Here is a 13,618-nt window from a genome sequence, read left to right on the forward strand (position 1 = left end):
GGTCCTTCCCGGCTCCCCCACTAGCTTCCCAGATGGTTTTGTATGGAGGGCATGGGGGACGGAGAGGAAATGCGCTCATTTTGCTTCTCGGATGTATTCTGACCTCCTGATGGTCGTGCCTGAGAGTCAGGAAAGCAGCTAAAACACGTAACCTTGTTCGTTGTTCTTACCAAAGCAAGATCCCAGGGATGCTGAGCTCAAAGCTGGCACAAGCAGAAACTTGTGAAGCTGGCTATCAGCCTTCCGAGGCAGAGAAGTGGCGGAGAAGTTTCCTTGTAGGGGTGGGGGAGCTGAGGCACGGCAGGGTTAACTTGGCCAATAATGAAGGCCATGGTAAGGGATTTTAAGAAGTGTTTTCCAACACTGCCCTCATTCTACAGTTAAAGGGCATCTTACAGATCTATCAGAGAAATTAGTTTGCTCAACAACTGTTATTTCCCCAAAGAAGCTTAAGGGCACCAGGTTTGAGCAACAGCATAGTAATCTCTATATAGCAGGCCAAGAGAGGTGATTCTCCCCCTCTACTTTGCTCTTGTGAGACCTCACCTGTAGTTCTGTGTCCAGCTCCAGGGGCCACAACACAAGAAGGACATGAAGCTGTTGGAGCGAGTGTAGAGGAGGCCACGAAGATGTTTAGAGGGCTGGAGCACCTCGCTTGTGAGGACAGGCTGAGAGAGTTTGGGTTGTTCATCCTGGAGAAGGCTTCAGGGAGACTTTCTAGCAGCCTTCCAATATGTGAAGGGGGCCTCGAAGAAATCTGAGAGGGACATTTTATAAGAGCAAGTAGTGATAGAAGAAGGTGAATGGCTTTAAACTGAAAGAGGGTAGATTTAGAATAGATATTAGGAAGAAGTTCTTTACTATGAGGGTGAGGAGACATGGCACAGGTTGCCCAGAGAAGTGGTGAATGCTCCATCCCTGGCAGTGTTTAAGGCCATGTTGGATGGGGTTTGGAGCAGCCTGGTCTAGTGAAACGTGTCCTTGCCCATGGCAAGGGGTTGGAACTGGATGAGCTTTAAGGTCCCTTCCAACCCAAACCATTCTGTAATTCTGTGATCCAGTTTAGGGGAACTATACATCCCTTTATTGCAACCTTCCTCTTTCCACAGCATTGCAACAACTGTCTTATATTAGCACTGGTATGGCATGTTGCATATTCTCCACACTTATGCTTTGATTTTACTTTTTTTAAGCTCAAGTGGCAGACGTGCTGCGGTGAGAGAGAATCTGTGTGTCAGCTTGCACTGACAAGCTGCAGTATCAAGAAGGCACCAGGTAAATGCAGTAGCGCAGCTTTGCATTGGAGCCATCTTGCTGCTGAGTGATAACTGGGACTGTTAAGTCGGCCTGTTCTTTGAATTTCCTGAAGTCCTTATTGAATTAGTAACGGTTTTAATGTTATTCAAAGGGTTTGTGTTTGTAAATGTGTGCATATGGGTATTACTTCCTTAGTGTCTGAATCAAGTTTACTCAGGTTTATTGGCAACCTGGGTGTTGTTTGTACATTCCTTTCTCATTATGCCATAATCTATGAAAATCATCTCTAGCAAGAGCTGGAATTTCCCTGCTTCTGCGCTGCAGGACTCAGCCTGTCTTGGTGCATTATTTATTTCCCCTGGGAACTTCACAGCAGCAGCAGGAGAGAACTCCAAGATCACAGCTATTCATCACCTAAGCTAAAGGAAAATGTCTATTAAATATCACCTGCATAAAGCCTGACAAGATAGTAATTACTGATTCTGGCCATGTGTGTATATATATATACACACACACTGAACAATACAAATCACTATAGGTTACAGTGACTGTAATTTACATTCATCTGCAAAATTTCCCTGGGATACAGGGATAAGGCCTGAACATTTTTCAAAGGAAGGCTCACATCCCAACAGATTATATTACATATCCACCATCCCATTCAGGATCTACTTTCTGTGCCACCTGAGATGGTATAAAATTATGATAACAATACGATATATGTAAATGGAAAAGTCAAACCAAGACACGTTTTATTTGATTTGTATTAGGTTTTTTGATGCAGTTCAGCAGTTTGAAAGAGAAGGGAAAGCTAGAAGCACATATCCTGACAATTCCAGCACATGATTCATTGTTTGAGTATTGCTGCACTGCAGAAGGCTTAAGATCATTATCTTGCTAAAGGTAGTAATTTATTTGATAATGAGCCAAGCTCCGCTAACCTTACTCAGGCGTTGGGCAGGACCTGAAGCTGTGAGCAGTGGAGTAACAGTACCACAGTTCCTCGCACGCTGGGACATAACCTGTGGCTCTGTGATGTGGCTGCAACTGCAGCAGAAAGGAATATAATAATAATAGTATTTCTAAAATAGACTCTAAGATCCCATCAGCAGGAGCAGGACAAGATCAAGATTTGGCCTGAGTGTGGAATTCTAGGTATCTTTCTCAGCCATTTTCAGACATGTGAGAAGATAGAGGAATTATTTTATTCTTTCCACTAGTATTTCTAAGCCATTACAAAACTAGCAATATTCATTAAACTATAACAAGCAGTAAATAAAAAGGTCATCTTTCAAGATCTACAAAGAGATAATAGGGATACAATAGAGAGGCCATGGGTAGGCAGCAGTGAAAGACGTTTTAGTACAGCTTCCAGCTGTCACCTTCACAAGAAACACAGGAGATGGCTGCCAACCTGAGCACACAGAGGGTTCACATTAACACTTAACACAGAGAAAGCAGGAATCTTGCTTGAGTCAGGCCTTGCTGGGGCTTTTTATACTGCAAGTGTTTGTGTAAGCCTAAAGGAGACTGCAGCAGGACAGTGTTTTAACAGGCACAGCTCAGTGTGACCCAGCAGAGCAGGAACACGAGCAGACCAAGGAGAGAAGGGAGCAGGAGACTCACACCCATGAATATTTCATACCTCCTAGCTACCATGCAAGGCAATGTGCAGAGAGATGGAGTTACCTCCTCACAGCTCACCATATGGTGTCCTCACCTACCCCCTTACACCTGACCTTATAAACATCTTAAATCTATGTGATTTCTATAGCCTTCCTTGGGTATTAAGATAATTTTTTTCTAATAGCCTCCCAGAGGACTCAAGTGTCAAGTAGTGAAAGATGCCAGACAAATTTTCAGCTAGGGAAGATTTGGTGGTTGAGAATTAAAAGGCTGAAGAATAAAAGGGAAACAGGAATCAGAGATTAGGGCCCTGATTCTGCTGCTGAAAGGCTGTTGGAAAGCATGGGGGAAAGTCGTTTCTGCTAATGAACACATGACACAAGACATATTTGAAGCTCATTTTCAAATACACCCAAATGTTCATGATTGGGAAGACAGCCATGGATCAGAACTGGTAAGCAGGTGATGGACGTCGTCCACTGAAGAAACCCTAGCGCTGTGCCGGGCCAAGTGTGTTCATGTTACTTTGTGTGCTTTCCTTCATAGCCTTTTGTCCTGGGTCCAGCCACGACATCTTTCTAGGGAGTAATGCTGGGCAGCCAGGGTGAGAAGCGGTCACTTCTACCAGACTGTTCCTCCAAACACATAGGAGGAAGAGTTCCCCCTGCCATGTCACTCTCCAAAGCTGTAGGTCAGATTAGTAGCATAAACCATAACGCTGGCGGTGGTAAGAGCCTGCCGTGGGCAGTAGTGGTGGTGGGGATCTGCAGAGCGTTGCTTTCTCTCCAGTCTTGGAGAATCCCTGTGTTTGGCTGGGGGAAGGGTAAAAGGGAGAGATTTTCTAACAAGCATGGCAGGCTATTGTAATCCTAGTTGAAGAACTGGGAGGAAAAACCGTGACAGAAAACTTCTGCAGTTTCAAACCATGCTGGGGAATGACAAGTCCAGTTTAGTTCCAGGATTACTGGCTTACTTTCAGTTGCTTTCTGTAATTGTCATCTATTTTATTTTTTATGTAGAGCATGTAATTGTACAAACCGCTTGTCAAGTTTAGCTTTCGTCTCAGAACTGAGCTCTTTATTTGGGTGTTTCTATTAATTAAAATGATTTAACTTTTTATGAAATTGTAATGTTTCTTCCTCTTGAGATCACTGGCTCAACTCTAGTGTGAAACATGATCAAAGTTTATTGCTATTTGAGATCTGGTGCCTGATCTTTATCAACAAAGTAGAAAGCCTCAATGCAATTTAAACTGAACAACTGCTCACATTATAAAACTATCATTAAGTTTGAGAATAGCAGGAGGAAAGGACGCTGAAAAAGAATATAGTAAAAATATCAGTTAGATAATTAAGTAATGGAGGACCACATAGTATTTCCTTGTCACTGGAGAAAAAGAAGTATTTTTAGTAAGCTTTTCTTCCTTTTAATACTGCAAAAGTGATGTAACTCTGAGAAGGCAGACTGGCTTCCAGGGTATGTCACAGGATACCAGCCCACTGATAGTGTCTGTAGAATCACTGGTGTTTGAGGCCATGAGGTTGTGATGGATTTCCATATCACTGGGGAAATTACAAGACTTGCAGTTAGATACGTATGTATCATATTTGTAGTGGGTGTGTATATGTATATATAAGACAAAAGTGATGGTATATTGAAAAATGTGGGATCTGGGCATGATGTGCCATGGTGTGGAATACCCCTTTGGCTAGTTTGGGTCAGGTGCCCTGTCTCTGCTTCCTGCCAGCTTCCCCTCCTCCCTGGCAGAGCATGAGCCTGAGAAAGTCCTTGGTTGGAATAAACATTACTTAGCAACAACTGAAAACATCAGTGTTATCAGCGTTGTTCCCAGGCTGAAAGTCAAAAACACAGCACTGCACCAGCTACTAAGAAGGAGAAAAATGACTGCTATAGCTGAACCCAGGACATATATATAAAATTATATTTTAATATTAGCAAATTTTTTGACAAATTTTGCTTGCCTTAGTAGTAATCTCCCATTGATGATATTATCTGAGTAAACTGAGCAAAATTATATGCAGAGGACTTTATCCATGAACGCATGTTCACCCAACCATTGTGTCTTCATGTATTAATCAACATTTGTAACACATTTCTAAGCCAGAAAAGCTTGTCACGGCTGAAGGTAGTTGTTTCGGGGGGCAGTTTATCAAACCACTGTGGTGGTGGAGTGCCACCTAGTGATGTCCTTCCTTACAACAGCGTGGTGTGGGGGAAGCATATTTCACACACACACACACCCCCCCCCCCGGGCTTTCCTTTATCAATTCTTATCGTTACCTTCCAGTGTCCACAAGGTTCATTTTACACTGTCCAGAAGACATTTACTGTCATGGTCCCTGCCCCAAATTGCTTACATTCTCCTGGGTGATGTTATGATGAGATTTGACTCTATTTATTTATACCTCTGCAGTAGCCCATAAATCCTTCCAGTCAGAAGGCGATGGCTTATCATTTTCATGCCACTACAGTTTAAAACATGCATTAAATTAACTGCCTGGGGGTTGTGATCTCAAATAAATCAGCGAGCAAACATTTCTTCTCTAGGAACCCTTTCTGCACAAACACAAACATACCCCACTGATGCAAAACTGTTATGCAGCAGGTGATTCTGCTTGTTTACCATAAAGTACGGGTGCCTCTTGAACAAAGTCAGATACTCAGGGAAATAAATAACAGCCTTTTCAATGAACTGAAACTTTCTGGGTCTGGCTTGTCCCTGCTGTTAATGGAGATTTATTTGGTTTTGTTTAAGGTGATTTATTTAATTCCCCCCCCCCCTTCCTTTGTGGCTGTAGGAGTTTTTTTGCACTGACTAGCAGAAGAGTTTTGCCAGATCTGGGAATGTAGGGTCAGCTTAAAAGGGGGCGTTAAAAAGTGATCCCCCTTTAAGAGCTCCACTTTGTCTAGAGGTTCACTCTATGACATGAGTGCATCACTTACAGCCATGACAGTCACAACGCTATTGCAGGATGGCCACTGTGGTTATTTCCACCTTACTGATGGTCCCAAGCTACAGAAAATACTTGCTAAGGTCAGAAACCCTGATGTTAGACCAGCTTCTCAGACATGAACCTGCTGAGGCATTCTGTAGGTTTGTTGCAGAATTAATTAAAATTAAATATTTTAGTCTTGTCACAGATTTGTGTCCTGGTTGCACTTAAATCTATACACTGTGAGTTGTGATGTTTTAAGGCATGGTTGGTGGTTTATCACAAAGGGGCTGTAGCATGACTTCATCATGGTCTCCTAACACAGCCACCCTACTATGTCTGCACTGCAGATAGAGGTGCAGCTACCATGATGGTGAACTCATCAGATTTGAATGAATTTAGCTCAAATGGCACTTGTCACAAAGACCAGCCTTTATAGTCACTCTTAGAGGGTCTCACAGGACACACATCACCAGGAGTTTGAAAAACATAGAATAGAATCATAGAATAGTTTGGGTTGGAAGGGACCTTCAAAGGTCAGCTAGTCCATTCCCCCTGCAAAAAGCAGGGACACCTTCCACTGGATCAGGAAGCTCATGGGAATGCCTCAAGGGAATAAATAGGTATCAGTTTTGGACACATTTGTTGTGTTACCCAGAAGAACAAACACGAACCTAAAGCATAAAGGTAATTACCTCCTTTCGTACATTTCTGCTCCTGTTTTGTTGTTAAGGCCATAAGAAAGAGTATAATAAATATCAGGGTTACATATTTAAGATGGGAATTTGAAGGTTATTGCGTTTATCACAAATTTTTTTTGTGTGTGTGTAATTCTGAGCATATCCCCTTCCTCCAGCAGTATTTTGATAGCAAAATTAAACTCATACCTTTGATATTTCTTTAACCTGCAGCTGTTTTATTTTAAAGGTGTGAAATTGGTCCTCTTGAGAATCTGAAATTCTAAAATCAAGGAATTTATCATTATCATCTTCCTGGTAATTTTATTTCATAAGAAACACCAGTAGAGAAGGAAATGAGGAAAAAGAAGAGTTCAAAACTTAGAAAAGGAACTTTATTGATTTTTTTATTAGAAGTGTGCTATGAAATGATTGAAACTATGTTTCAGTGTGTAGGATATTTTGTAAATTAAATCATACATGTAGCGAATATTTTATAAAATATGTATTGTTCTCCAGTTCTAATGGTAAAATCAGACCATTTGAAAGCATCCATTTGAAATTGTCTATTTTGCCATGTAATCACTAAAATGGAGTGCTACAATTCAGGCTTCATTAAACCAGGAAAAGAAAAAGTTTTTTGCCATCATTATTAGTTTTTTAGTGATACTTTAAGGTTGTAACTAACATCCATTCTGCTAGGGAGTGTGTACGTGGTACAACATATTCCCTGCTCTAAAAAAGCTATCAGATGAAGCAGTTTGTGGCCCTATAGAGATAAAACCAGCTATTTCAGGGGTTAGCTGGGAGCCGAGCGAACAGAGCAGCCAATGCCTGAGCGCAGCTCTGGGGGCTCAGAGCCACCGCCCTGTGCTTCTACGCCGTGCTTTATACAAAATCACTGCACAGACATCAGTGCGGATAGTCAGGTGCAAGGAAATGGCAGAAACTATGCTCTAAATGTCATTTGTGACCCAAACCCGCACAAACCCTCGTTTATCACCTTCCACAGGACCCTGCCTACCTCCGTGCCCTGAGGGGATGTGGGACGGGCCTCTCCGGGCAGCCAGTCGGAACCCGCAGGGTCCCGAGCCCCGCTCCCGGTTCCATGGGCCCCAACGGGCCGCCCGGCCCCGCCCGCCGCCGTTGCTACGATACGGCGCGGCGGCTTCTGCACCGCCGCGGCCTGGGGCCGCGGTAGCTCCGGCCCCGATCTCGACCCCGGCCCTCACCGCCCGCAGCCCGCCGGCAGCATGGCTGAGGTGAGCCCCCTCACCCTCCTCTCCCTGCTCCTCTTTTGCACCGCCGAATAAGCCCAACATCATCCATGTGTCATCTCTATCTATGTGCCATACTTAAGTGCCTAGTTACTTCTTAGAACAGAGCTCAGCTATGTCCTGTATTGGAAGTCTAAGTAATTAGGCTACGTGTACATAGGCAGTAGTAACACTTTAAGTTAAGGAACACCTGCTGCTTTTAAGATTGTGGGTGTAATTCCCCCACCCCATATGCTGTTACTGCTCTTCTTTTAAAACTATTTATGATCACAAATGTAAATGAGGTCAGAACTGAAGGTTTGGTGCTGGAGAGGAAGGTGAAATAAGAAGCAGCCCAAATTCATTGCTGTGAGTTCCACAGCGGGTTTGGAGGGGTTATGCACCAAGCTTTGGCCATGTCGGGCAGATCACCCTGCTGTGCCAGCAGCAGTCTGGGGTTTAACACTCAAGTTGCTTTTGCTGTTTTCCCATTGAAGTTTCTGACAGAAAAAAACCCTAAACCCCAAATCAGAGCCTTGGCAGGGATCGGGGGTTTGGAACTGCTGCCTCTGCCTCAATGTGTCTCATGGCCTGACCCTTCAATTGTAGGGCTGTGGTTTTACCCTTTTAATTTCAGGTTTTCCAGGTAGCATGAACTTAGTGTCCAGCAACAGAGCTGGCAAAATTTGGTGTCAGAACTGAGCTAGATCAAAAATTCTTCCCTGTGAGGGTGCTGAGGCGCTGGCACAGGGTGCCCAGAGAAGCTGTGGCTGCCCCATCCCTGGCAGTGTTCAAGGCCAGGTTGGACACAGGGGCTTGGAGCAACCTGCTCTAGTGGAAGGTGTCCCTGCCCATGGCAGGGGGTTGGAACTGGATGAGCTTTAAGGTCCCATCCAACCCAAACCGTTCTGTGATTCTGTGATTCTATGAGTTCCTACAGAGGAAGGATTGGCATGCACTGGCGTTACTGGAGTTTTCAGACACACTTACCTGCAAGTGGTTTGCTGGCACTGTCTCCATAGAAAGCATAAAGTAATCAGACTTTAGGTGTAGAGAACTGAGAAAAATTGAGGCTAAAATACTGGGCTTGAATAGTTGATGTCTTATTCAAACACTATCACAATGATGATATTTTATAGACCCATCTTTAAAGTAGTTATAGTACTCAACTCTGACTGTTAAAGCACAAGATGTTTCAGTAAAATCAGGGGAGATCTGTTTGAAAAATAGCCTGCAGTGTGTGTATCATATGCTAGTAAGAGAACTGTTATTTCAGAAAATTTTGTTATGATTTCTTAGCAGCTGTTACACATTCAGTATCTTGTCTGTTTATATTCTGGGGTGTCCTGGTTTCAGCTGTGTTAATTTTCTTCTTGGTAGCTGGTACAGTGCTGTGTTTTGGATTGACTATGAGAGTGATGTTGATAACACACTGATGTTTTAGTTGTTCCAAAGCAGTGCTTACTCCAAGTCAAGGACTTTTCAGTCTCTCATGTTCTACCAGTGGGATGGGGCACAAGAAGTGGAAGTGAGCACAGCCAGGACAGATGACCTGAACTAGCCAAAGGGACATTCCATACCACAGGGTGTCGTGTTCAGTACAGAAACTGAGGGTAGTTGTCCGGGACAGGCTGGGTATCTGTCAGTGGGTGGTGAGCAATTGTATTGTGTGTATTGGGTTTGATTCCTCTCTTTTTCTTTTTCCATTATTACTATTATTATTACTATTATTATAATAGTTTATTTCAAATATTAAACTGTTCTTACCTCTTACCTTTTTCTGATTCTCCTCCCCACCCTACTGGGATGGGGGGGCGTGGGTGAGCACTGCATGGTACTTGGTTGCAGGCTGCGGTTAAACCATGACATGGGCTTGTGAGATGTTGAATTCCTCCTATTTGTTGATTATCTATTTCATTTCATTCAGTCTTGCAAACCATATCTAGATGAAAATGCATTTGAAGCACTGGAAAAAGACTTCCACGATGTCATCAATCACCTTAAGGGAGATAAAGCTCTGGAAAAATTCCGAATAGAATATGAGAAGCTCCATACTGTTCTGAAGAAGTCTCATGAAAATGAAAAGCGTCTCATGGAGAAATGCAGGAACCTGAACGCTGAGCTTGTGGTGAATTCATCTAAAGTAGCTGCGCTCCAAAAGCTCTCTAGAGATAATGGGGAAACTATATCATCAATGAAGACGGTAATGTCTTGAATAGAATTGAAAATGATCTGAAATTGTTAAAGAAAAGCATGGTAGTAAGAAAAGCATCTATAAGAACACTATTTTATGTAAAGAACTAGCTGGAGGACTACGTATAGAGCTGGCATCTCCAGTTCTTTAACTTCTGCTATGCAATCAATCGCTTTGTTTCTTCAGCCTGGTATGTTTTACAGGTCTCAGTCAAATTCCGTGTTTATTTGCACTAAACCAACTTTATCAGCTTTCAAGTACTCACTGATAATTTTGTTTAAACTTTCCCTCTGTAAAATAGCACATTTTCAACTTAATATACAGTTTTTGATTCATTAGTATTTCCAAAGGGCTGCTTGGATGTCAGCTGCTGCCAGAACATAAAAAAAAATTACTTATTTGCTGAAATATGGATTGTAGACCAGGGAGTGCCATCAACTCACATAAATGAATGCTTCACGGTTTATTTTTTTTTAAAGGCATCCTTTTACAGCATTTCAATGTGATTTTATCAATTTAGTCTGTGTTCTTTGTTATTATTGATTTGAACTCTGTGGAGTCAAAGAGTGTGATTCGCTAAAAACAGTGGACGTTTTTAGCCTCACAGTGAGGTTTGACTAGCAGAAACATAAAGCTGCCAAATGATCAGAAAGCTGTATTTTGAACACTTTCCCTTCTGATAGTTTAAAAACTTAGGCTTTAATTTAGCAGTTAGTTGAGAAACCTCAATGCCTTACAATTCAGTGTAACAATCCAGAGTGATCTATGAGCACTACATAAATAAAAGTTCTTTGAAATGAAGTTTCTTGTCCTTATAATTATTAAGAAGATACACTCAGAGTAAATATAAATAGGATGCTGTCATCCTATGGCTGCAGCCTGCGAGCCCATGGTACTCTCAGGGAGGAGGAAAACTGCATAGAAAATCTTGTTGTTTTTTGCTGCTGCTAAGCAAAACCTAGTAGGGGGTGTCAGGAACCACAATGATCCTTCTAATTTTCTTTCTGCTATTACATGGCAATATTCTGAACAGTAGCAGAGGCAATCCTTCAAGATGTTCCCAAGCTGAGGAGACATTGTCTTAGTAATGTCATAAAACTGGGGAGGGGAAGAGTAGGAAAAATAAGAGCCTTTCCAATTTCAGCAGCTGATTTGAAGCTCAGGCAAAGTATCAATTCTAGTGGTTTTCTGTGGGCCAAAAAGAGAGCACTGACACTTTTTCAGTTTGGTTATAAGAATTTGTCTTCCTCTTAAATGTTCAGGAATTATTTGGACATTGTTTAAAATGTTTAAATGTTATGTTTCGGAGAGTTGTTTGGTATACCCTTCGTATTTCACATTATTCTGCTTTCTGAAGGGAAGTTCCATTACAGCTGTAGTATTTCACTACAATTCTACTAACATTCAAACAATGTGTTTTGCGAGTTCCCAAGGCAAAGTGATGAGGCAAGTTCAAGTTCAACGAAGATAATATTCTTCAGTGCTAAATTAAACAATTTGTTCCTCTGTTTCATTTATAAAAGCTAGGAGAATCCTGGTGGGGCTGTTCCTGTCAAAATGGAATAGTTCCTTCAAATTAAGGCCCTAAATCTTGGTGATCTGGTGGATCATCAGGGTTACAGGTATACAACTTTCCTCTTCTAGGTCATTGTTTCATATACAAATAAAAGTTGCAGAAGCAAAATTTTTCTCCATGTGAAGCCTGGTTGTAATCAGTAGGATTGTTTAGGGACAGGGGTTAACTACACAGATCAGTGGCTGGTAGGACCCAGGTCACTGATAATCAATAGCTGTTAACTGCCTGATGGTTGCTTAGTGCTCTGGTTTATAGTTTTAATAAACTGGACATAGCAGTCTGCTGTTTACAGTCATCAAAGGAGCAAAGGGTCAAGCTGAACACGAAGGGAATGCTGTTCTCTTTTTTCACTGATAGGGATACTGATCCACAAGGCTGCACGGGAAGAATGCTAGAATGGGAATTTATAGGAGCTTGTATTGCCCTGCTTGGAATTACCAAGTTTTCAATTTCCAGGAGGATCAAGCTAATACACTATGAAAGCATTTCAGTAATTCTCAGTTTCTGAGCAGTGAAACTGATGTGATCTTTTGGGGTACTTAATGAAAAGAAATTAAGGCAGTCACATTTCTGAATTCTGCTTCACAATTTCCAGAGTTCCAGTAGTTCTCCACAAAACTTTTGGATGATTCTAACTGCAAACATCCAGTGTACTTCTGTCTTTAATTATGCACAGATTGCAATGCATGTTACCTACCTAACCAAGTACTGCAGTTACCCAGTGATGCTGACACGCTACATTCTTTCAGTTCCCCTCTCCACTGAGAGTAATAATGTGAATATTTTTGCAATGAAGGCTTCCACCATCAAAATTTTCCTCCTTTTTACTTTTGAAGTTAAAGGAAGCAATCTGTTGGTCCGCTATTCAAGGTGAAAAACACAACCAAGAAATAACTACAGAGAAGCCCAGTTTTGCTGATGCTAAAGTCTGTAGCAAATTCTTATTTAGATTTTGCTTATTAATAGGGCCATCATCTGTGCATGTTAACTTTATCAATCAAAATTGGTTTTATCAATACAAATTCAATAAAATTGTTTTTACCCATCAAAAGCAAGATAAAGTTCAAAAAGCACAGCCTGGGGTGATCTGAAATCACTACGTATCTGAATGGCCTCACTGACTTCAGTGATCACTGCTGTGAACACTCACCAGAACTCATTGAAGCCAGTAAGACCTCTCAGAGGTCATATTGATTTTCTTCACCAGTTCTATCCCACAAAACTCCAATCATAATGATTTAATTCACCAATTTTAATCACAGTCTAATCAGCCAGCAGGAAGCTTTGATTTAAGTAATCAGCTTTAATCTTATTTTCCATTTGCATTTTTCTAGAGAAAGGTTAGTTGCCTCTTATTGGTTGGCAAATCTGAAACATGTTTATTTACAGCTATATTTTATGCTTTTCTGCCAGTCAAGATGATACACTGTATCTTCATGCTGTTATTTTGGCCTAGTGTGCATTTATTTAAATTTCATAATTGAACATTTTTATGTAAGATAATAATGAATGGAAAATTTAATATTTACCAGATGATACTTAATACTTTCTGTGTGATCATTGCAGCATTTGAATGGAAATCAGAACTCAAAATGTATAAACCGAAAGTTGACTTTAATATTTAAACCTGTTTAAATATGCTTGGTGCAGAAGTGAAAAGCACATCTTATGAACTACATTTTGAACTAAGTAATTTACTGAGTAATGAAAATACTGGTTTTAGGTACTGAATTTAATTGACTAGAATCTCCTTCAGAATTTCTGAACAAGTAAAGTCCGCTGCCTCTTTAATAGGTTGAGGGAAAAAAAGAAGAGCAAACATTCCTGATCTTTAAGTTCCAGATGGTTTCTCAAATTTGGATATGCTGAACCAGTTGAATAAATAAAAGGAAAATGTATTCCCTCTCCAGTTTGAAGAGGCCACAGATGTTATATTTTGTGTTATCATTTCAGCACATTCTAGTAGCCTGTTAGTTCTGCTAGTTTAATAGCTTCAGTTTTTAATTTAGGCAGTAAACAGCTAAGTACTACATTTGATTTTAAAGAGTTCAATAAATATATTAACAATATACCATAGT

General features: G+C 41.2%; 1 protein-coding gene across 1 annotated transcript in view; it reads left to right on the forward strand.

Moving 5' to 3' along the window:
• The first annotated feature begins 7,716 nt into the window (after window positions 1–7,716).
• The window catches only part of CFAP58 (cilia and flagella associated protein 58), a 65,977-nt gene continuing 60,075 nt past the window's right edge, over window positions 7,717–13,618 (forward strand). The window contains exons 1-2 of the mRNA XM_030487138.1: window positions 7,717–7,776; window positions 9,698–9,973. Of these exons, the coding sequence (XP_030342998.1) occupies window positions 7,768–7,776; window positions 9,698–9,973 (285 nt within the window). The 5' untranslated portion in view covers window positions 7,717–7,767. The remainder of the gene's footprint in view (window positions 7,777–9,697; window positions 9,974–13,618) is intronic.

The sequence above is a fragment of the Strigops habroptila genome, chromosome 5, assembly GCF_004027225.2.
Source record: "Strigops habroptila isolate Jane chromosome 5, bStrHab1.2.pri, whole genome shotgun sequence".
NCBI classification, from domain to species: Eukaryota; Metazoa; Chordata; class Aves; order Psittaciformes; family Psittacidae; genus Strigops; species Strigops habroptila.